Source organism: Salminus brasiliensis, chromosome 11 (genome assembly GCF_030463535.1).
Source record: "Salminus brasiliensis chromosome 11, fSalBra1.hap2, whole genome shotgun sequence".
Taxonomy (NCBI): domain Eukaryota; kingdom Metazoa; phylum Chordata; class Actinopteri; order Characiformes; family Bryconidae; genus Salminus; species Salminus brasiliensis.
This window is the reverse complement of record NC_132888.1, coordinates 2,483,794-2,505,931: the sequence shown is the minus strand read 5'-3', so window position 1 is coordinate 2,505,931 and position 22,138 is coordinate 2,483,794. Positions and strand designations below refer to the sequence as shown.

The window sequence follows — 22,138 nt, the reverse complement described above, 5'->3', positions numbered from 1 at the left end:
TAGGGGCAGTGAGTACACACACACCCAGAGCGGTGGGCAGCCAACTCCAGCGCCTGGGGAGCAGAGAGGGTAAAGGGCCTTGCTCAAGGGCCCAACAGTGGCAGCTTGCCGAGCCCGGGAATCGAACCCACAACCCTGTTATTGCTAAGCCACCACTGCCCATATAGTCAACTACTGACTGTCAAATCTAATTACGAGTACAATTACAATTCACCAATCTCAGTTTTCACACTGAACAAATTATAACAAATACTCTGAACAAATTGGATAATTTTACCAAATTGAGAAAAAATCTTCAAATAACTAAATTCAAAACTGACAATTTCATATTTAAATGATAGAGTAATTGTGTGTGTTGTATTAATCATTATTGTGTTTAAATTGTATTGTTGTGTTTTCATTTTTAGCTTAATGTTACAACCATGTACACGTAATTGTTTATTGCAGTTGTTGAATTATGTATTAATGCCCCTCCCACACACACACTTTTCCCCCTCATAATTATTATTGTCAATGTTTAATTATGATGTACAAATCCTTAATTTGCTTTATATCTGAAAGGGAAAACGAAATAAAAATATCGCCTTAATAAAAGTAAAAATTTGTCAAATGTAAGTATGTGAGAATTACTTATCTTAAAAAGTAACTGTATATTAAAATTTGCAAAAGTATCTCCCCCAACAATACATGGAAATTCAGCAGAGCTGCCCAAACTATAAATTACGCCTGGATTTCATTTAATAAATGTGGCACCTTCAGCTGCTTAGGTGGAACGTCTGCTGTATTGTGGCTTTCCTCAAATGAACATATGTAACATATGTGACCAGTGCTTTTTAACTGTCAGTGCAGATTAAACAGCTTTCTAAAGACATCTTCATCTAGACCCAATACGTGATCATCATAATAATAAAAGCTTCATTCTGTGTATTTCACTGTGTGACTAAAAAGGAGCCGATCTCCAGCTCAGAGTCCAGTTCAGAACAGAAGCAGTACCTTCAGGCCCTGCCAGGGCAGGCTGCCTCGCAGGAAATACATGAACATGTGACCCAAAGCCTCCAAGTCATCCCGCCTGCTCTGCTCTGTGGGAGAAGACGGAAAAAGAAATGTATAAAAAAGTCTGCCTTTCAGTGGAGATACGTAGGCTGAATGCTGAAAGCTTGCTTAAAACCCTTGAGAATTTAATAAACTAATGAGTGGAAGAGAAGACAGCTTGCGGTTTTTCAGTATTTCTAGATATGTTGGTAATGTAAATCATGACCTCAAACAAACCTCTGACTTATTATAATACATAAATAAATACATAAATAAATATTTATTTTAAATATAAAATGTATTACCCTTAATTTGAGAAAAGCAACGAGCAAGCAGGTGTCCCAATACTTTTGTCCTAACCGCACTTAGTTTAGCACTACAGCACAGGTCTGTTAGAGGATCTGATTCGTTCTTTTTTTCCTCTCCACTGTGAGATCTAGCATTTCCTACTGTTCTCTACAGTCCAACAACTACTTATCACCGCCCCCCGACCCAGTCTGCGTTTGCGCACAGCAGGAGAAGCCAGTAAGCATCAGGTGGGAGTGGGGCGTTACCTTTCCCCAGGTGTGTGTTGATGCTCATGTAGCGTGCAGTTCCAGTCAGGCTCTTGTGTTCCCGGTACGGGATGTGTTTTTTGGTCTCGGGGTCGATGTACTCTTTGGCCAGGCCAAAGTCAATGATGTGAATGGTGTGCTGCCTCTTGCTGCCGGGCCGGCCCACCAGGAAGTTCTCAGGCTTGACGTCCCTGTAGATCAAACTCCTGGTGTGTACGTATTCCATCCGCGTGATCTGGTTTAAATAAATAAATAAATAAATAAATAAATAAATAATCAACCATCTATTTATAATATCATTTTCATATTAGTTAGGAGTAAATGATGTGGACATTTAGTGGAACAGTGGCTGATTTTTTTTAACCCCCTTCCCAGACTCCTCTGCATCTCCACCCTTTTTTCTGAAGGCCTCAGAGAGCTCTCTGGATCTGGCCATGGTGATCATCTTCACCCCTCACTTCAACCATCAATCAAGATCAGACCAGACTAAACGTCTGAGGTTTAAATCAGACTCCAGACTCCTCCAGAATAATCCTCTCCAACCATGTTCTGATCATCTGAAGCTGATGTTCTGCAGCTGGTTCTGATTCTACACATTAGAAGGAGTAATAAATATGAGGGGGAGGGGGGTGAACTTTCTCCTCATAATAAAATTACATTTCTATTAATTCAATTTTATAAATGATGATTAAAGACGTTTCTTCAGATGTGAGAGTTTAGTTCAATTACGTCCATCTCTCGAAGAAAAAAAGTTTAGAGACACCCCAATGCAAAAGTTTGGGCACCCTTGGTTAAATCATGTGTAGTAGATCTATAATCCACATTTAAATAAACCACATCCTGTACAGACACATATTTCTGCACACTCTAAAGCATCAGCAGACTTTATATGATTCAATTAATTTAAAAAAATAATTAAATGCAAAACTCCAATGTTTAATATATTAAATAATAAAAAGAAAATGCATTGTGCTTATAGTGCCTAAATGTAACTTTATCAAAGTTATTTTCACATTAAGGATCTGACTATGTTTTTAATAAATAAATAAATATAAAAATGACAAATGTGCAAATGTGTGAACAGAGAAACCCAAATCTGCACAACTGTATTATCATGAAAAAAATAATATAAAATAATAATAATAAATAAATAAATACAATAAAGTGATGATATAGCGATGCTAGCACTCCACAATGTGCATTAAAAAGACAAGGCTTTGCTTTGTGGAGAACAGGCATGGTATTAATTATGATATCTAATGCAGCAGCTTTGTTTCAGCACCAATAAAACAGCCACTCACTCCAACACCGTCACGTCACGCTCCACACCACTCCCAGCTCTGGTCTCATTAGAAGGTTCCACAACAACATGGATACAAATCAAATTATGGGCTGTATTGTTACAATCACATGAGGATGTCACAATACAGCCCACAATCTGATTAATATCCATATTCTGGTATAATTGACCAATGAGACAAGGGCAAGGGGTGCCCTTAATTAGGTTATATATATATATATATATATATATATATATATATATATATATATATATATATATATATATATATATATATAATGATTTGATAGCTGCTGATATTAACAAATATTGCTGTATATTTTCAGAAAGGACTCTGAGGGTGACCAGCATCTACAATGTAACTGAGCCTATACATAAAATATGCATTGAAAAATTAAAGAAATGTTGAATACTATAAAACATTGTATGCAAACCAAATAAGATCATATATATATATATATATATATATATATATATATATATATATATATATATATATATATATATATGATCTTATTTGGTTTGCATACAATGTTTTATTGTATACAATGTTTAATGTGCAATGTTTTATATTTTTGAAGACCTTTTTGAAAATATACAGCAATATTTGTTAATATCAGCAGCTATCAGAATTTTAGCTCTTTCAAATCAGTAACAGTGACACACTAATATTTCCCAGCCACACCCTTCTACCCTTCTGCTTTCCCTCCTAAAACTGAGTGCAGCCTCACCAGCTGGATGGCGATCATGAGGACTGTCTTGAGGGAGAAGGTTCGGTCACACAGATCAAACAGGTCCTCCAGGCTGGGCCCTAACAGTTCCAGCACCATGGCGTTGTATTTTCCACACGGGCCGAAATAGTACACCTGAGGAACGCCCTCTGTGTGAACACAGAGAGATAAGGAAGTTAAACAACAGAACAGAAACACAGAGCTCCAAACATTCACACTTGCATCAATACACTAAATTGACAAAAGTATTGGGACACCTGCTCATTCACAGTTTCTTCTAAAATCAAGGGTATTAAAAAAAGTTGATCCAGCTTTTGTTGGAGTAACTGTCTCTACTGTCCAGGGAAGACTACTTTCTACTAGATTTTGTGGGAGAATTGCTGTGAGAATTTGATTGCATTCAAGAAAACGTTAGTGCGGTCAGGATGCCGGATGATCACCCGTACTGCCCGCAGTACTTCCCTACAGGGACTAGACATGCTGTATTTAGATATATAGTGTACATACACAGGGTCCTTAGGAATATACTGGATCCAATAGAAACCAGCAGTATTTGGACGTTAATGTAATTAAATAAACATTATTTTGTTTAATATTTATTAAAGGTAACTGTGAAATGTAATTAACGCACACCGGAATTAAAGGTAAAAGGTAAAGGTGCATGCATACACACTAGTGAACTAGGGGCAGTGAGTACACACACACACCCAGAGCGGTGGGCAGAGAGGAGAGAGGGTAAAGGTTCTTGCTCAAGGGCCCAACGGTGGCAGCTTGCGGAGCCCGGGAATCGAACCCACAACCCTGTTATCGATAGCCCGTCGCTCTAACCGCTGAGCCACCCCTGCCCCTTATAGTGCTGTAGAATATAAACACAGCATATTCTATTTCTGGCTTGAACATCACAAACCGCTGAGGATTACTGAGTAAACCCCTTTATACTAGAGCCTTCACAAGGCCTATGGTCATTATTACACAACCACCTGACCATGATTACATGAGCTGACCGCATTCGTTTTCCACAGCCGTTAGGGTTTCACAAAACGAGAATTAGGGGGTCTGGCTCGTTAGTTGTCCATAGCAGCTAAAAGTTCCTATCGCATCATGATCACGCAAAAACGTCTCCAAATAAATAAATAATAATAAAAAAAATAATAATAATAATAATAATAATAATAATACAAAAGAAATACAAATATATATAAATAAAATACTGAATTCCATTTTGGAGCATTTCTATTGGTCCGTTCATCATGACATTCTGGCAGCTGCCGCATTCCCACCATCAAAAGTGAAACGTGACGGCCTCAATCTAACAGCAGTTTATTTCCCACCAATTAGCATGATGCTAACTTCTCAGCGCGTGTGGAGGCGTTCAGTAATCGGTTGCTAGAACTTGCTTATGTGGTTTCCGACACTGCATGACTCACTGTTATCTAGAAACATGGACTGAAGCTGGGACACCGACGCGGCTACTGGTTTTACATATGAGCACCAGAGCTTCTTATCTGGAATCTAACTGGCCTGTAGGTGCAGGATGTTCTGGTACAGAGAGTATCACTGCTTATATGTGAGAACATGCAGTTGATTTTCTATTGATAATAATGTAAATAAGATATGTCCAAATGTTTCTGGACACTCCTTTTAATGAATGCCTTCAGCTACTTTGCTGCAAGTGGCACCCATTGCTGACACAGATGTGCAAATGTACAAACACACACAGCTTGTCTAGTCCCTGTAGAGACGTACTGCCAATACTAAGTACTATTAAAAAGTAATGCCAGGCGTGGACTAGAGGGGTATAAAGCCCCCCAGCATTGAGGAGCTGTGGAGCAGTGGAAGAACTGTGTTCTCTGGAATGATGCTACATCCACTGCTTTTGGGAGAAGGTGGGGGTGTGGTGGGGAGGCGAACATTTAACATCCTGACCTCACTAACGCTCTTGTGACTGAATGCAATCAAATGCTCACAGCAATGCTGCTCCAAAATCTACCTTCATCTCTGGACAGTAGACACAGTTTGTTTTTAGTGACGTCACAAACCCATAGTTTTTTAGTGAGGTCACAAACCCATAGTTTTTTAGTGAGGTCACAAACCCATAGTTTTTTAGTGAGGTCACAAATTCATTGTTTTTAGTGAGGTCACAAACCCATATAGTTTTTTAGTGAGGTCACAAACCCATTGTTTTTAGTGACGTCACAAACCCATAGTTTTTTAGTGAGGTCACAAATTCATTGTTTTTAGTGAGGTCACAAACCCATATAGTTTTTTAGTGACGTCACAAACCCATTGTTTTTAGTGACGTCACAAACCCATAGTTTTTTAGTGAGGTCACAAATTCATTGTTTTTAGTGAGGTCACAAACCCATATAGTTTTTTAGTGAGGTCACAAACCCATTGTTTTTAGTGAGGTCACAAACCCATATTGTTTTTAGTGAGGTCACAAACCCATATAGTTTTTAGTGACGTCACAAACCCATATAGTTTTTTAGTGACGTCACAAACCCATATAGTTTTTAGTGAGGTCACAAACCCATATAGTTTTTAGTGAGGTCACAAACCCATATAGTTTTTAGTGAGGTCACAAACCCATATAGTTTTTAGTGAGGTCACAAACCCATATAGTTTTTAGTGAGGTCACAAACCCATATAGTTTTTAGTGAGGTCACAAACCCATAGTTTTGGGTGACGTCACAAACCCATAGTTTTTGGGTGACGTCACAAACCCATAGTTTTTGGGTGAGGTCACAAACCCATAGTTTTTTAGTGAGGTCACAAACCCATAGTTTTTTAGTGAGGTCACAAACCCATAGTTTTTTAGTGAGGTCACAAACCCATAGTTTTTTAGTGAGGTCACAAACCCATAGTTTTTTAGTGAGGTCACAAACCCATAGTTTTTTAGTGAGGTCACAAACCCATAGTTTTTTAGTGAGGTCACAAACCCATAGTTTTTTAGTGAGGTCACAAACCCATAGTTTTGGGTGAGGTCACAAACCCATAGTTTTGGGTGAGGTCACAAACCCATAGTTTTGGGTGAGGTCACAAACCCATAGTTTTAGTGAGGTCACAAACCCATAGTTTTAGTGAGGTCACAAACCCATAGTTTTGGGTGAGGTCACAAACCCATAGTTTTGGGTGAGGTCACAAACCCATAGTTTTGGGTGAGGTCACAAACCCATAGTTTTGGGTGAGGTCACAAACCCATAGTTTTAGTGAGGTCACAAACCCATAGTTTTGGGTGAGGTCACAAACCCATAGTTTTGGGTGAGGTCACAAACCCATAGTTTTGGGTGAGGTCACAAACCCATAGTTTTTGGTGAGGTCACAAACCCATAGTTTTTTAGTGACGTCACAAACCCATAGTTTTGTCTCCTGAAATGTGTCTCTCCACAAACACCTCAACAGCTGTAACGGCAGCTTCTCCCTGATGTGGTTATAAATGTGTAATAAGGTGAGTGGCTGTATTTATAAGAACCGCTGCTGCTGATGTTCCTGTTACAGTTTTAGAGATACACTTCTGTAATAACTTGGGATGCAGACACCAGATTTTCAAGTATCGGGCGACACCAAGTACCGATACCGGTACCAGCTCTGCCTTAAATACTGGACAGACAGGTCTAAATACTGATATTTATGGAGTTCCACTTTTTATAGATATTTTTTATATCTGATCCTAAATCAGATCTAATAAGCTTGAAAGAGCGGCGTTTACTGGCTGAGAAACGGCACATTAGAAAAGATTCAGAGCTGAAATAATAAAAATGGCCACAATGCAGAAACACGAGCGGGTAGGGAAGCAGAATCTGGCTCAGCTTCACCAAACAGCTTTTAACTGCTGTTTAACTTCACATTTCAGAGCCGTGAAAAAAAAAACACCAGTTTAAAAACAGAAAGAGCTTCTGCAGCAAATTTCACATTCAGGTTTACGTCTCATAAGCAAAATGTTTATTAATAATAATAATAATAATAATAAATATAAATAAATAAATACCAGATGGAAACAAAAGTTTTAAAAATTCCATTAAAAGTCTGTTTAATGTGATAAATATTTTGGACTGGATTTTACTGGTTGTTTAAATGTTTAGTTTCATAAAATATGCAAACAAAAATATTTAACAATCTATAATCAGTAAGCTTCTATTGCCCAATACTATGTGGAAGTGCAGGTACTAGCGCTGGGACCGACAGAAACACTAATAATAAGCTGATACTCGTGTGTATTCACACATGCTGTTCTACTGAAACTGAGCATAGATCACCAGTAGTTCCATTATTACATGGGTTATTAGTGTTAATGTTATTACATATATAAAGAATAGGATAGGATTAGGATTATCACTATGACAGCAAGTGCATTGTGCATTAAACACTTCGGACCTATATGTGTACTATAAGCACTAATATGTTGTCAATTCTGTACTTGAGAAAATGATCAAATGTTGAATTTATTAAAATGGTCTTCAATTATTGAGGTTTACAAGAGGTTTACATGACTGACCAAATCATTAATTTCAATATTATTATACTTATTAAAATAATTAATAATTTAATCAAGTTATTAACTCTACTATTGTCTTTCTTGCTTTACTTATTTTTTATTATTACAATGATCATTCATCTACAGAATCATATCTGAAGGGAGTCCACCGGACTACGGAGATAAAAATAAATAAATAAAATAATAAAGAAATAATCTGTCAGCCTCAGCACATTTAAAAAAACCACAGCTTTACCAAAGCGTGTCCGAGAAGAGCACAGTGAGCGATGTGCAGAAACCACCACATTCCACCTCCTGTGAACACCCCCGAGAAGATCAGCGTAGATTTACACCACATCGACTTGGCAAAACCCCCCCAAGCAAAACCATGCAGAATTTCATCTGAGAATTTCCCCACTGTGGATTATCATCTTATCTTAGAACTTAGCTTTACTGAAAACGAAGAACCAACAGCATCAATGAAACCTTTACATAAACACAACTCACCTGAATTCCCCAACTGCTTGTAGAACCTGTACTCAAGATGGAGCTGCGGTGCCCTGGATTTGATCGGTTCCTGTGGAGGGACAGGGACAGGAATGAAAGGACATTGGAAACAAAATCCAGAACTGAGGTCCAGAGGTGCCCCTCGCTCAGCAAAATCAGCGACAACCAGAGGTCCTGTGCTCCATTAGCGCTCTTCCACTGGGAAGTGCGCATATGGTGCAGCACAGGTACCAGGATCCAGAACTTTGTGTACCCTGGTCCAGTACCGGTGTTCATTTTCCACAGCAAAACCAGTACCAGAGAAATTAAGAGGGGTTAGAAAACCTCCCCCACCCCATTACGCCACCACCTCCACCATCCTGGACTGCTCACACGAGCCAGGTTGGATCAGGTTCGTACCAAATTCTGACCCTACCACCTTTCTGTGATCCTTAGCAGAAACCCAGACTCATCAGGCCAGGCGACGCTTCTCCTCCAGTCTTCAGCTGTCCAGTGTTGAGCTGGTGAGCCACTGCAGCCTCAGCTTTCTGTTCTTGGCTGAAAGAAGAGGAACCTGCCGTGGTTTTTCTGCTGGTGGAGCTCTGTATCCTCCTCAAGGTTGGAGGTGGTGGTGGTGTTCAGTCTGAGCTGCTTTTCTGCTCTCCACAGTTGTACAGAGTGGTCATCTGAGCTACTGTAGCCTTTCTGTCAGCTCTAACCAGTCTGACCACTCTCTGTTATTGACCCTCTCTCACCAACAGAACTGACAGAAATATGTAGACGAGCCCGTCTGACTCCAACAGTTCCATCACCCTGAAAATCACTGTAGTCACAGTTCACCTCATTCTGATGGTTGACACCACATCACATGAAGCTAATTAGATCATATAGGCATTAATCTATGCAATAAATAAATAAATAAATAGAAGCAGGAATTGTGTGATGCAATCACATCAACATGGAGCAGAACATGGAAGGAACTTTTCAGATATCCTGCAGAATCCACGCCACGAAGACCTAGAGCTGTTCTGAAAGCCTGAGAGCAGAGGCTGTGGGTTCAAAGAAAACGCAACACTGTATTTAACAGCCTTATAACAGGGCTCCACCACACACACACACACACACACCATTTGGATTTGAGATGTGTTCCTAACAAAGCTACACTGAGCTGTTGTGGTGTGTGTGTGTGTGTGTGTGTGTGTGTGTGTGTGTGCATACAGTACAGGATCCTCAGTCATCAGTGACCCCAGCGGCCGCTCTGTGACAGCCAAGAGGAAGAGCAGTGGAACAGAGGGCAGAACAGAAAAACAGAACACACACACACACAAATAGATAAATATATAAATAAACATAAATAAATAAAAACAAACAAATAAATAAAGACAGCAGGATGACCCAAGTGAGAAGCCAAGATTATGACAATCTGAGAGCACAAGCTCATTTTAAACACCGGCTCAGATGAGTTCACTACCCTCCTCCTCCTCCTCAAAATATTATAGTTATATAATTATATAATAATAATAATAAAGGTAATAACATGGACACAGTATAAGTATGGACTACAGACAGCACCCGTCTGGTACTCTTCATCAGCATTAGATGATTTAATTAGAGGTTTCCAGATCATATTCAAAAGTAAACCAATATCACCTGTGTGTGTCTGTGTGTGTCTGTGTGTGCGCATAACTTTGCAATAGCCTGTGCTTATGCTTAACAGCTGCATGACCAAGCTCTCCACCACCTACCTGCTGAAACTCTACAGAGCCACATGGTCAGCGTGCACTCGTCCACCTAGCGACTGCCCTAGAGCTCTGCAAAGCAGGACTACAGGTGAATAGCTTGGCTGAGAAGCTGAATGATGGGCCCTTTCCTATCATTCAGATACAATCAGACCGACTGGCCAGAGTTTTACCTTTTTACCTGTTTACATCAAACGCTGAAGCTCCAAATTGAATCAGATTCCTCCTTAATCTCGAGTTTAGGCTCGTCTAAAACATTTCCAGAGGAAAATCTGTTGCTATTATCATCTTTTAGAGCGTCTGCCGTCGTTTCCAGGAACATCTGTGATGTGTCCACACGTGACCGCTGATGCACAACAGAGAAACTACCACTACTTCCACCACCACTACTACTACCACTACTACTGTGTACTGGCATCCATATGAATCCAGCATCATAAAGCAAAAGCAACCGTGAAGAGTATCGTAACAGCCCTTGTAAACAACTGTAAATACTCCCACACAAACTATTACAAATTTCAAATAAATAAAAATACAATACAGACTATTTTAGGGCGTTTCCACACTGCACATTTTAGTCTGGTGTAGGGGATGCACCGATCCGATATTAGGATCAGGTATCGGCCCGATATATAACAAAATGAGCTGGATCGGGTATCGGATAATTAGCCCGATCCATGGAACCGATCTTTTCACTTTAATTTGTCGGTGTGAGACTGAACTAAATGTGCAAATAAATAAATGATAAATTTATATCTGTGTTCATTCGTTATCATATAAAGTAATGATTAAGTCAATCCTGATGCCTTAAGTCTCTCCCACATGGTGAGATATATACGGTTTATTAATTCAGCAATGGTATCGGACTGGTATCGGGTATCGACCGATATGCAAAGTTTATGTATCAGTATCTGTATCGGAACTAGTCCGGTGTGATTTGCTAGGGCAGGTGTGAACACAGAACTCACACTCCTTAAAAGGCGGTGGTCTCAATCCGGTCCCAACTGAGCTCTAAAGCGGTTCTGTGGTGGTAAAAATGTAATCGGACCTCAAGCCGACCAAACTATCAGGTGCACCACATCAGTTTGAGCTTGACCTTGCTATATTTCCCAGATAATGACTGCATGCACGAGGAAATGCCCCCTCTGCCGTTGCTCCGTGTTAGCCTGCACAGACATCTGGTCTTTGAGGAACCCTGCCCTGTAACTGTAGAGGACTCCCTGCACCTCTGGAATGGCTTGTTAATGAGCTGGTTAGTTGAATCAGGTGTGTTGGGAGCAGGGAAAGCTCTAAAATGTGCCTTCAGGACCACGGTCAAGAAACATTAGCTGGGCAATTTGACGATATTATATTGTATCATGATAAACTTGGTTATAGTGATAACAGTAATCTTTTCTACGCATATGGAGGAGACTGTTATTACTGCTTAATAAATATCCACTGAATAGTAGTCTATAACAATCTGTGGATACTGATGTTTTAGTCTGTGATTACATGTATAGTGATAAATATCGTATATCAGGAAAAAAAAGGGTTTAAATATCGTGATATAATATTTTTAGCATATCGTCCAGCCCTATTCCAAAGCTGTTCCAAAGCGAAGGACCCTTCATAGGAATTAATTCCTGAAGACATTCAAAAAGTCTCGCACCACAACTGCAAGAGGCGGGCCTTTCTGGTGACATCATCGCAGAGTTTCATTTGTGTGACCGATACACTACCAAGAAAGAATTCTACCGAGGAAAGAGTCCTACCGAGTCCTACCGAGGTCCCGCCCAACCATCAGCTGCAGCCAAGGCTTTAGAACACAGCTATGGGTCCAGAACACAGGGCCTGCTTCCTGTATTGTGTATTTCTCACTCCAGCCCCAGACCAGTCTGACCAATGAGTGGAGGGTATGTTGTGATGCATGTTGGGGCGTTTGGACCTGGAGGCCTACTGTCCTGAACATGCAGTTGTACCAAACCAATCGTGCAGGGCAGTAGTGTTAGGGTTCGAGACCACTGTCCTAAAATATTAAAGAACCTACCCAAAGCTTCAAGACCTGGATCAGGGAACAGCTGGAGCTGAGCAGGTCAGCAGGCCTTCAGGAAAGGAGGCGAGGACCACTGCAAGAACCACTGCTAGAACACCTCAACATCAACAAACTTACCAGTTTTATGGCCACATATTCGTTGGTATAGAGATTCTTGCCGAGCCGAAGCTCGCCGAAATTCCCACAGCCGATCTTCTTCCCCACCCGGAAGTTGGGGCCGACCATGAGAACCCCCGAATTGGTGGTGGAGCCACGGCTCCCATGACCTGTCCTGCTTCCAGTCTTAGACATTCTCTTCCCTTCCTCCGCTTCCCCCTTCCCCCCTCCTCCACCTCTCTTATCAAAATCCATAAGCTTGTGATACCCCGGCCTCTCCACGGTTACTCCACTGCCATAAAAATCACAGAGCCACCAAAACGTCGGGCGATTGGGGTGCGTGGGGGGGGGAGGCGGGATGGAGGAGAGGAAACCGGAGTAAGGAGGAGCAGTGGTGTCTCCAGATTATGGGTTACCAACTGTTGCTTTTATAGCCAATGTGTTGGGAACTGCAGATCTCGGACGAAGAAACATCCAGTTCAAAGCGGAGACTCCGAAGGCTGCTCCAGGTTTCGCATTCTTCTCAAAACCCAACTTCAAGGACCATGCTGCAACGTATGCTCTCGCACCTTCTCCGGCGGACAACCCTAGCTACTGCAGCCGAGACGTGGCCTGCTGGAGGGATCCATCCTCGTCGTCCCCTCCTCGTGGTGAATCTCCAGAACCGCGTCGAACATTCCTCAGGCTGTAGAGTGTCATGCGCCGCCGGCTGGCTTTGGCAGGAAACATTCAGAACTCTCCGGAACGTCTGTAAGAAAGAGGAAAACCAAAGTCATGAGCGGCTCTTCTCTGAAACGACACCGTACGATCCGACTGCCACACAAACCTTCTCCAATTTCAATATCAAAGGTGCAGCAGCAGCACACAGTGACTGCTATTCATTCACAAAAAGCTCCTGCAGGCTCTAAGTGCCAGTCATCAATCAAAAAGAAATAAATAAATAATAAATAAAAAAGCCGGCCAAATATCCGGAGCGGCTGTACACTGAAATCCGGCAGTTCCTGAGAGCTGTAATTCCAAGCACTGCTTCAACTGCAGAGGTGAACCCTAATGCCAGCGGAGATCTGAGCCATAAGCGGTTGGTACTCGCGTTGTATGTGGAATAGCCAGGTCACCCTGTCCGACACCACGGTGACAGCATGGGTCACATGGAACAAACTTAAAAGGTTTTTCCAAGCGACGACAGAAGAAGAAAAAAACGTATTGGAATTTTTTCATGTTAGAAGAAAATCTGAGAACTGAATTTAAGAACATTCTTCCAAACCTCTGTTTTTATTTTTAATTTTTAGGAAATCCTTTCTGAATCTGGCCCCTTGTGGTTTTCCCCCAATTATCGAGCATTGTAATACTACACTTGGTATCAGTTCTGACTTTAAAGGATCATGACAATCCTACTTTCTACAGCAAATATCAGTAGAACCATCTTTAATGCACGGACCATAATAAAAATCTGAGTACAGTACAGTGACAGCATAACACTTATAGTAACAAACCTTAATTAGTTGAATTCGATTTGTTTTGTACATGTACAGTATCTGACTGACTGACTGACTGACTCCTACCTCACAGTGATTTACATTCTGAATCACACATAATGACAAAAGCTCTTTTTTGTCATATTGTCATTGGGTCAGCCAAGCTACAACACCCCTGGAAGGTTGAGGGTTAAGGACCTTGATATTTAGGCCGATCCATGGAACCGATCCTTTCCCGATCCTTTAAGTGGTTGGTGTGAGACTGCAGTAAATGTTTACATGTTTGCAATTTTCGATTTCTGCTTGTATGTTTGATCAAGTTACTTATTTATTCTCAGGTTCAGATGCTAGATTTTATTTTGAATTACGCTAAATATTTAAAAATTAGATTGATCACCGGTTTGATCACACTATGCCTTAAGTCTCTCCTACATGGTGAGGTACATGGTTTATTAATTCAGCAATGGTATCAGACAGGTATTTGGGTATTTACCAATATGCAAAGTTTATGTATTGGTATCGGAACTTAAAAATCTGAATTGGTGCATCCCTAATCATAACAATAATAATAGCAAAAAAGCACCTCCTGAATTTCACACCATACTAGTAAAACTAGCTTGTTTGTCCTTTCATACACAAACAAACAGAGTGACCCTGCAGAGCATCAACCCCAGCTACAACGTCCTCTATCAAACTTAAAAGGACTTACAAACTCAATTACGAACTTTACTCCCCCTTAAAAGTCTCCGTTAAACTGAACTAAAAAACAAACACTGACTCTTAACTGGCTTCTCCAATTTACAGCAAATTGCAGGAGGTTTGAGGGACATGAAACCGGAGAGCGTCTCCCTACAGGAAGCCTTATCTAGTGTTTGAGTTTCAGCTCTAAAAATACATCTCTCTGCAGCTCTGGAAGAGGCTGGAGGTCGTGTGAAGAGGGACGGCTGCCTGAGCGGGCGGAGGGCTGCAGCAGCAGCAGCAGCAGCAGCCAGGCTGGAGGAACAACAGAAAGCAATCTGGAGTGGCTGGAGGCTGATTTCCCCCTGCGGTTGGGGTCAAAGACCACAGTCAGAGTCAGAAACGCTGCAGCTCAGCAGTTCTGTGTTAGAGACCTCTAATGTTTACAATACGAAAAATATAACCACAAAGGGTCGAACGAGCCTCATACTGAACACTCTCTCTCCCTGAGGCTGTACGAAAAGTATGATCTTATACTACAGCCCTGATTCTCAAAAACACAGCACTGATTATTAATAAATAGTGACGACTGCTGTCAGACAGTGGTTCATTTAGTGTTGGGTTTAAAGCCAGATCACTAGATGGCAGTGTTGTACTCCGCCTTCAGAGCCCACTGTTCTGATTGGATAAACAGTAAACTTTGCATTTATTCAGATTTTATGCATGACAAAAAAATTCAGCTACTTTAAAGTTGCACTCATTGCTGACATAGATGTGCAAATGCACACACAGCTCGTCTAGTCCTTAGAATAGGACTCTAGAGAAGATAAACTTGAAGCTATTGGCTCCATGCTGCCTAATGCCAGGCGTGGGCTATAGAGGGGTATAAAGACCCCCAGCATTGAGGAGCTGTGGAGCAGTGGAAGAGCTGTGTTCTCTGGTATGATGGTGGTGGAGCTCCATCCAGTACTTTTTGGGATGAGTTGGGGAGTTGGGGATGAGGTGGTGTTGGTGATCATCATCCAACATCCCATGTCAGATCAGGTATCAGCTATAAATAATAACAATAATAATAATAATAATAATAATAATAATAATAATAATCAGATAATCATAGTGAGTTCTTAAAGGTGATGATGAACGGAAGAATCAAGCATAATAATCTGAGAAACTTTAACAAGAACCACACTGATGTTCTAGACGACTGGGTCAGAACATCTCTAGAACATCTCCAGATACCACAAAGAGTCAGAGAGCTCTAATTAAGTAAATATAATATAAATAGTCATAAATATATATATATAGCTTCGGAAACAGTCACAGTAGAAAAACACATGACCATATGCGTACAATCTGAGTAAATGCACAGTTTTATCAATTCAATATATATTTATTTACATGCATTTCTACACATATCTAAACAGAAGAATCGCAATATATTAAACCGTAACTCCAGTATCGCACTACGCATCGTATCGTCAGGTTCTTGCCAATACACAGCTCTACTCTCTACCAGTTTAGCTGATCTTAATCCCAAGATGCTGCTGAGAAACTGGGCCCTGAGCGTTTAAACAAGGCCTCTGCCTGCTGGCTCTTGTATTTACAGCTAAATCGGTCACATGGAAGAGAGTAAAAACTCCTTAGAACGGCGTTTTGCAACACTGAGCGCCGAGTCGACCTCATCCGCTGTACCCAAGTCTCTGCTTGTTGCTGTAAAGCCACTCAAGCCAGCGCTAATCACTTCCCCACAGCCATTTCTGGCCCAATCAATATTTCAGAATCTAGACTCTTCAAAATAAGGTGGTGCCACAAACGCTTCTCTGGAGAAATGCCACTGACGAGAGATCTCGGACCTTATCCACACAAGGCTGGTGTGGATGGAGGCGGGGATTATTTTTGGTGCACTCCAATCAGCCTTCGCGTTAAAAAAAAAACACTGACAGGTGATTCCAGTGGCTTCTTTCAAAGGAGTCATAGTCAGTTCTTGAAGGTGATGATAAACAGAAGAATCAAGCGTATGATTCTGAGACACTTTGACAAGAACCACACTGTGATGTTCTAGCCGACTGGGTCACAACATCTCTAGAACATCTTTAGAACATCTCCAGATACCACAAAACATCATCAGAGGTCTTTTAGAGTCAATTTACTTTACTACAGCACCAACAACTTTATTGATGGTCCCCTGCAGATACTTCACTGAAGATCAGCTGAACTAATATTCAACTAAATAATAATAACACATCTATAAAATAACTGAGCTTTAAATAAATAAGTAAATAAAATAATAAATGAAAATCGCCATAAACCCAAGACTAACCTTCCTAATTCAACCCTGTGGAGAGTAGGGATGCACCGATCCGGCTTTTCCAGTTCCGATACCGATACACAAACTTTGCATATCGCTTGATACCAGTCTGATATCACTGCTAAATTAATAAATCATATATTTCACCCTGTGGGAGAGACTTCAGGCATCAACATTATATAATAACACATTTACACATAGATATAAATGTATTCAATTGCCATTTGTTATTAATTTATTTGGAAAATATAGTGAAAAAATCGGTTCCATGGATCGGCCTAATTATCCGATAACCGATCCTGCTAATTTTGTTAATATCGGGACCGATACCTGATCCTAATATCGGATCGGTGCATCCCTAGTTGAGAATCAGCTGAGTTTGAGCATCTGTAGATAATTTACAGTGGATGGACCAAATCATGCCTTACTAATGCTGTCCAGCACAGAACTGTTCTCCAGAGTAATGACAGTAGTAAGCCCTGGCTGTACCACAGGGTACGTCTCAGTGCTTTATTTTGGGAGAGAGAGAGATCCTTTTTTGACTCAGACAGGAGCGTAATTACTAACAGTCAAAACCCTGAAATAAACCGTTAGGTGCTGGACGTCGCCAAAAAAAAGCGGCATAAAGGCCAAATTATCGTATTCTATTTACATACAGTATCCTGGGATAAGATTTCAACTTAATGGAGCATACAGCAAAGCACATGACACAGGGCTGCATGATGCTGGAAAACATCTCTGAACGTCACTGATTAGTCAGAAAACATTCATCAGAACATCCGAGACTGGACACACCGCTCACGGCACACAAACGCCATTATTTGACAGAGCACTAATTAGTAGCTTCACTGACCGTCATGTGTGGAAAGCCAACCCAGTGTGTGTAAATGTAAAAGCACACGAACCAACAACATGAATGCATTCAGCTTCTTTAAGTTGCACCTATTGTTGACACAAATGTGCAAATGCACACGCAAACACACACACAGCTTGTCTAGTCCCTGTAGAGAAGAAGTGCTGCCAATAGAATAGGACTCTCTGGAGCAGATCAACATCATGACCCTATTGGCACCATGCTGCCTAACGCCAGGCGTGGGCTAGTAGAGGGGTATAAAGCCCCCCAGCATTGAGGAGCTGTGGAGCAGTGGAAGAACTGTGTTCTCTGGAATTATGGATGGGAGGGATGAGTTGGGGTGATCCTCCAACATCCTGACCTCACTAGCACTGATCGTGTCGTGAATGCAATCAAATCCTCACAGCAATGCTGCTCCACAATCTAGTAGACAGTTACTCCAACAAAAGCAGGATAACCTATTGTTAACACCCTTGATTTCAGAAGAAACAATAGATGAGTAGGTGTCCCAATACTTTTGTCAATATAGCTTATAGGAATACGTATGACCAACGAAACAAGACAAGACAAGATGTCTTTACAAGCAAATTGGACCCCGTCCAGTGCCCAATTCCCAGATATTATTGGGGTGGTGGTCTGTCCTCAGCACATCAGTGGTCCAGTATTCAGAAACTGACCACTGATGAATGAGGTGGAGAATGACTGACAAACTGTACGTTGTAAATGGTGAGGTGTAGAAGGGTGATACACTGTCCAGTAAAAGATGGGCTATTGTCTGCAACTGTGAACCTACAAAGTGCACCAACCTTGGTAGGCGTTTCTGATAAACTGGCCAACAAATGTGGCTTTTCTTATACTGTGCACCACCTGTATATTCTCAGTAAAAACAATTATTATAAATAACAGCTGTCCTAGGGAGTGTTTACACTGGGAAGGTTCGATTGGTTTGATTAAAACAAACACTGGTGGACAAAACGAGTAGTCTGAGAGCGCTAGAGACTACTCCCATAACTAATCCCAAAGGAACCGGAAGGCCGAAAGCACAGTACCCACAACCCAATGCGCTGGGGTTTTATACGAAGCTACAACACTTTGGGCACTGGACTCTTCAGACCGTCCCATTCCCATTCCTCCTGCTTTTCCATGGCCATCATATACGCTGTGGTGTGCAAGCTATCAAACCTACTAATTAGAAGTGCCGTCTGGATACTTTTGGACGTATAATGAGTATTCTGATAAAAGCAGGAGAAGCTACTTTATGCGAGCATCTTGAACAAAACCACAAGCAATAAAAACCACAGGAAACAAACATGGGCGAACAACATTCACTTAACTTGTGCAGGCCTTCTCGCTCAAAACAGCAAAGGGAAAAGGCTAAGGTTACTGCCCTGACGCGGCCTAAGTGCCTAATGGCCTAGACGTCTATGCGAGTGTAAAAACGTCTGAAAGATAAAGCAGATAAAGGCATCAGTGTATGGAGGACGACTAAAGGGAGTCTGATAAACACAGGCATGGACACAGAGGCTGCTCTACTGCAAAGAAATCCCAGCAAACTAACGTACTGGTACTCTTATAGCGTTACAGATGGACGCCAGCGTTTCAGGGTGCTACCATGGCTCTGCTACCCACTGGCTCTGTCGCCAGACACACTGCTCTCCACAAATCCATTCAGAACTAACTCTTAGCTCTCTTTACTATCTCTGAGTAAATGGCAGCTCGCTCATCCAGCCCGACCTGTTAGAAGACTGACCGCTGTGGTCCCCTTTACCTGCATCAGACCAGCTGCCACCTACCAGTCCAACCACCAGTGTCAGACCAGCTGCACACCCTCCTACCACTGCTACCTGCCTAATGACCATGTTCAAGTCTACAGGGTCTCTTAACTATCTGCCACTGTTAATATCACCACCATTAACCATCATTACTCTGATTATATTAGTTATACTAATTAACCCAACAGTTCTTAGGAGATCAGAGGAGATCTGATGGGTCGGGTCCCACTTGTGAGTCCTGGTTCCTCCCCAGGTCTCTTCCTCCAGCTCTGAGGGTTTTTTCTCTGCCACTGTGGTCTTTAGCTGCTCACTGAAGGTCTCAGGTTTTCATATCTTCTTACATTGCTACAATAAAAGAACCTCAGCATAGGGTTACAGGTTCTATGCCCATTTCTACATGAGGTAACAGGTCTCATCAGGTAATCAGTTTTTTCCCCAGAACTTCATGTTTGTTTTTAAGACTAGAAGACTATAAGACTAGGTCTTGACTTGATGGACTTGATGGACATAACTTTTACATAAGCTAATGGTTCGATTCCCATTAAATAGCATCACTACAACCTTTGTTTTTGGGGTGTTTTTTAAAGTCTGATTGAAGCCTTGTGATATTTCTAAAAACACACTGGGTGTAGTCAGCATGCCAAACTCTGTTTATATGAGTTTTAAAGCTCTAAAACAGAGATAATCATATTTAAAGAGAGTTATTAATAAAAATATGAGTACTGAAAAACTTGAACTTAAAAAAGCAGCCAATCTACACCCATTTAACCCCAGATCTGTTGGCTAGCTAGCTAGCGAACACGGCTGTATTTAATAGGCATCCTCCTTTTGGACCAACCTGAGCTGTTCTGGTCAGACTGTTCAGTAGACTGTTCAGTAGACTGTTCAGTAAGACCGTTCAGTAGACTGTTCAGTAGAACGTTCAGAAGACTGTTCTGTAAGACTGTTCTGTAAGACTGTTCTGTAAGACTGTTCAGTAGAACTGTTCTGTAAGACTGTTCAGTAGGACTGTTCAGTAGGACTGTTCAGTAGGACTTCAGTAAGACTGTTCAGTAGGACTGTTCAGTAGGACTGTTCAGTAGGACTGTTCAGTAGGACTGTTCAGTAGGACTGTTCAGTAGGACTTCAGTAAAACTGTTCTGTAAGACTGTTCAGTAGGACTGTTCAGTAGGACTTCAGTAAGACTGTTCAGTAGGACTGTTCAGTAGGACTGTTCAGTAGGACTGTTCAGTAAAACTGTTCTGTAGGACTGTTCTGTAGGACTGTTCAGTAGGACTGTTCAGTAGGACTGTTCAGTAGACTGTTCAGTGGACTGTTCAGTAAGACTCTTCAGTAAGACTCTTCAGTAAGACTCTTCAGTAAGACTGTTCAGTAAGACTGTTCAGTAAGACTGTTCAGTAGGACTTCAGTAAAACTGTTCAGTAAGACTGTTCAGTAGACTCTTCAGTAAAACTCTTCAGTAGGACTGTTCTGTAGGACTGTTCTGTAGGACTGTTCTGTAGGACTGTTCTGTAGGACTGTTCTGTAGGACTGTTCTGTAGGACTGTTCTGTTTACTACAGCTCATAAGCCACAGATTTGCGAGCTAGCTAGCACTAGCCAACCTCCAGCAGCCACTGGCTACACCGAGTTTAACGAAGCTAGCTTAGCTTCTCAAGCTAAAACGACGGTTTTAAACGAGGTTTATCCACTAAATAAACCAGCGATTCGTTCAATAAAGGGTCGAAATTTAATGCTTTGGAAATTATACAACTTTGTGAGCTTTAGCCAGACTAGCCTGAATCCCCTGAATGAGATCATACGAATACAACAAGCTCCCATTAGCTTAGCTTAGCTTAGCTCGGGTCGGCCTGCGCTTCTGTGGCTTTAACACCAACATCCCAGAAGTAGAGGCAGTTAGACACACGCAGAAGCGACGGATTACTCAAAACACTCCGTTTTAAACTGCAAAAACGTAGAAAAACAGCAGATAAACACTTGTTTACAGCTCGTTCTCGCGTTAGCTCCAAGCTAAGGCTGCGGTTAGCTTAGCCGTCGCCCGGGCAACTCCTTAATCCGAGCAGGTCGAGATCGATTCAAATTATCTCCCCGAAATACGGATCAAATCGATGCGAGCGGGTCGTCCGCAGAAGGATTAGACTCTTTCACCTAACAGGGGTGTGAGGGGGGTCCCATCTCTGCCGCTGGGTAGTGTTTTATCGCCGATTTCTTGAAGCCGTTGTCATTTTTTCTCCGCTTTCTCACTGGTGTCTCTTTAAGCCTCGACGTTCGGCTCCGGGTTTCCTGCGCCGCCGTACGGCCGCATCAACTCAACGCGTGTAAGTTGGAAAGCGTGCGTACATCGCTTTGGAGAATCCCAACGGGTCATAAAATTCAGTCCCATCCTGCGTGAGCTACGCCAGATTTGCTGCTGGAATCGATGTGTGTCTAAAGCCCTGATACTTTCGAGCAGGTTATGGTTAAAAGGGCCTTTTTTATCCACAGGGCTGTGCTTCCCCTCCCCTGTTGTACATTTATATATGATTTATTTATTTATTTTATATATACATAATATATATTTGCAGAGCAGACAGTGATTGCTATACAGACTGGCCTCATCCTGCCCA

At 41.6% G+C, this 22,138-nt stretch overlaps 1 protein-coding gene across 4 annotated transcripts in view; it reads right to left on the bottom strand.

Annotated features, from left to right (window-relative positions):
• The window catches only part of csnk1g2a (casein kinase 1, gamma 2a), a 32,018-nt gene extending 10,208 nt beyond the window's left edge, over positions 1-21,810 (bottom strand). For all 4 annotated transcript variants that reach the window (XM_072691386.1, XM_072691388.1, XM_072691387.1 and 1 more), the window contains exons 1-6: positions 21,681-21,810; positions 12,469-13,195; positions 8,599-8,668; positions 3,618-3,766; positions 1,587-1,821; positions 994-1,079 (exon numbers count right to left, since the gene is read on the bottom strand). In XM_072691386.1, the coding sequence (XP_072547487.1) occupies positions 994-1,079; positions 1,587-1,821; positions 3,618-3,766; positions 8,599-8,668; positions 12,469-12,702 (774 nt within the window). In that variant the 5' untranslated portion in view covers positions 12,703-13,195; positions 21,681-21,810. The remainder of the gene's footprint in view (positions 1-993; positions 1,080-1,586; positions 1,822-3,617; positions 3,767-8,598; positions 8,669-12,468; positions 13,196-21,680) is intronic.
• Positions 21,811-22,138: the final 328 nt, after the last annotated feature.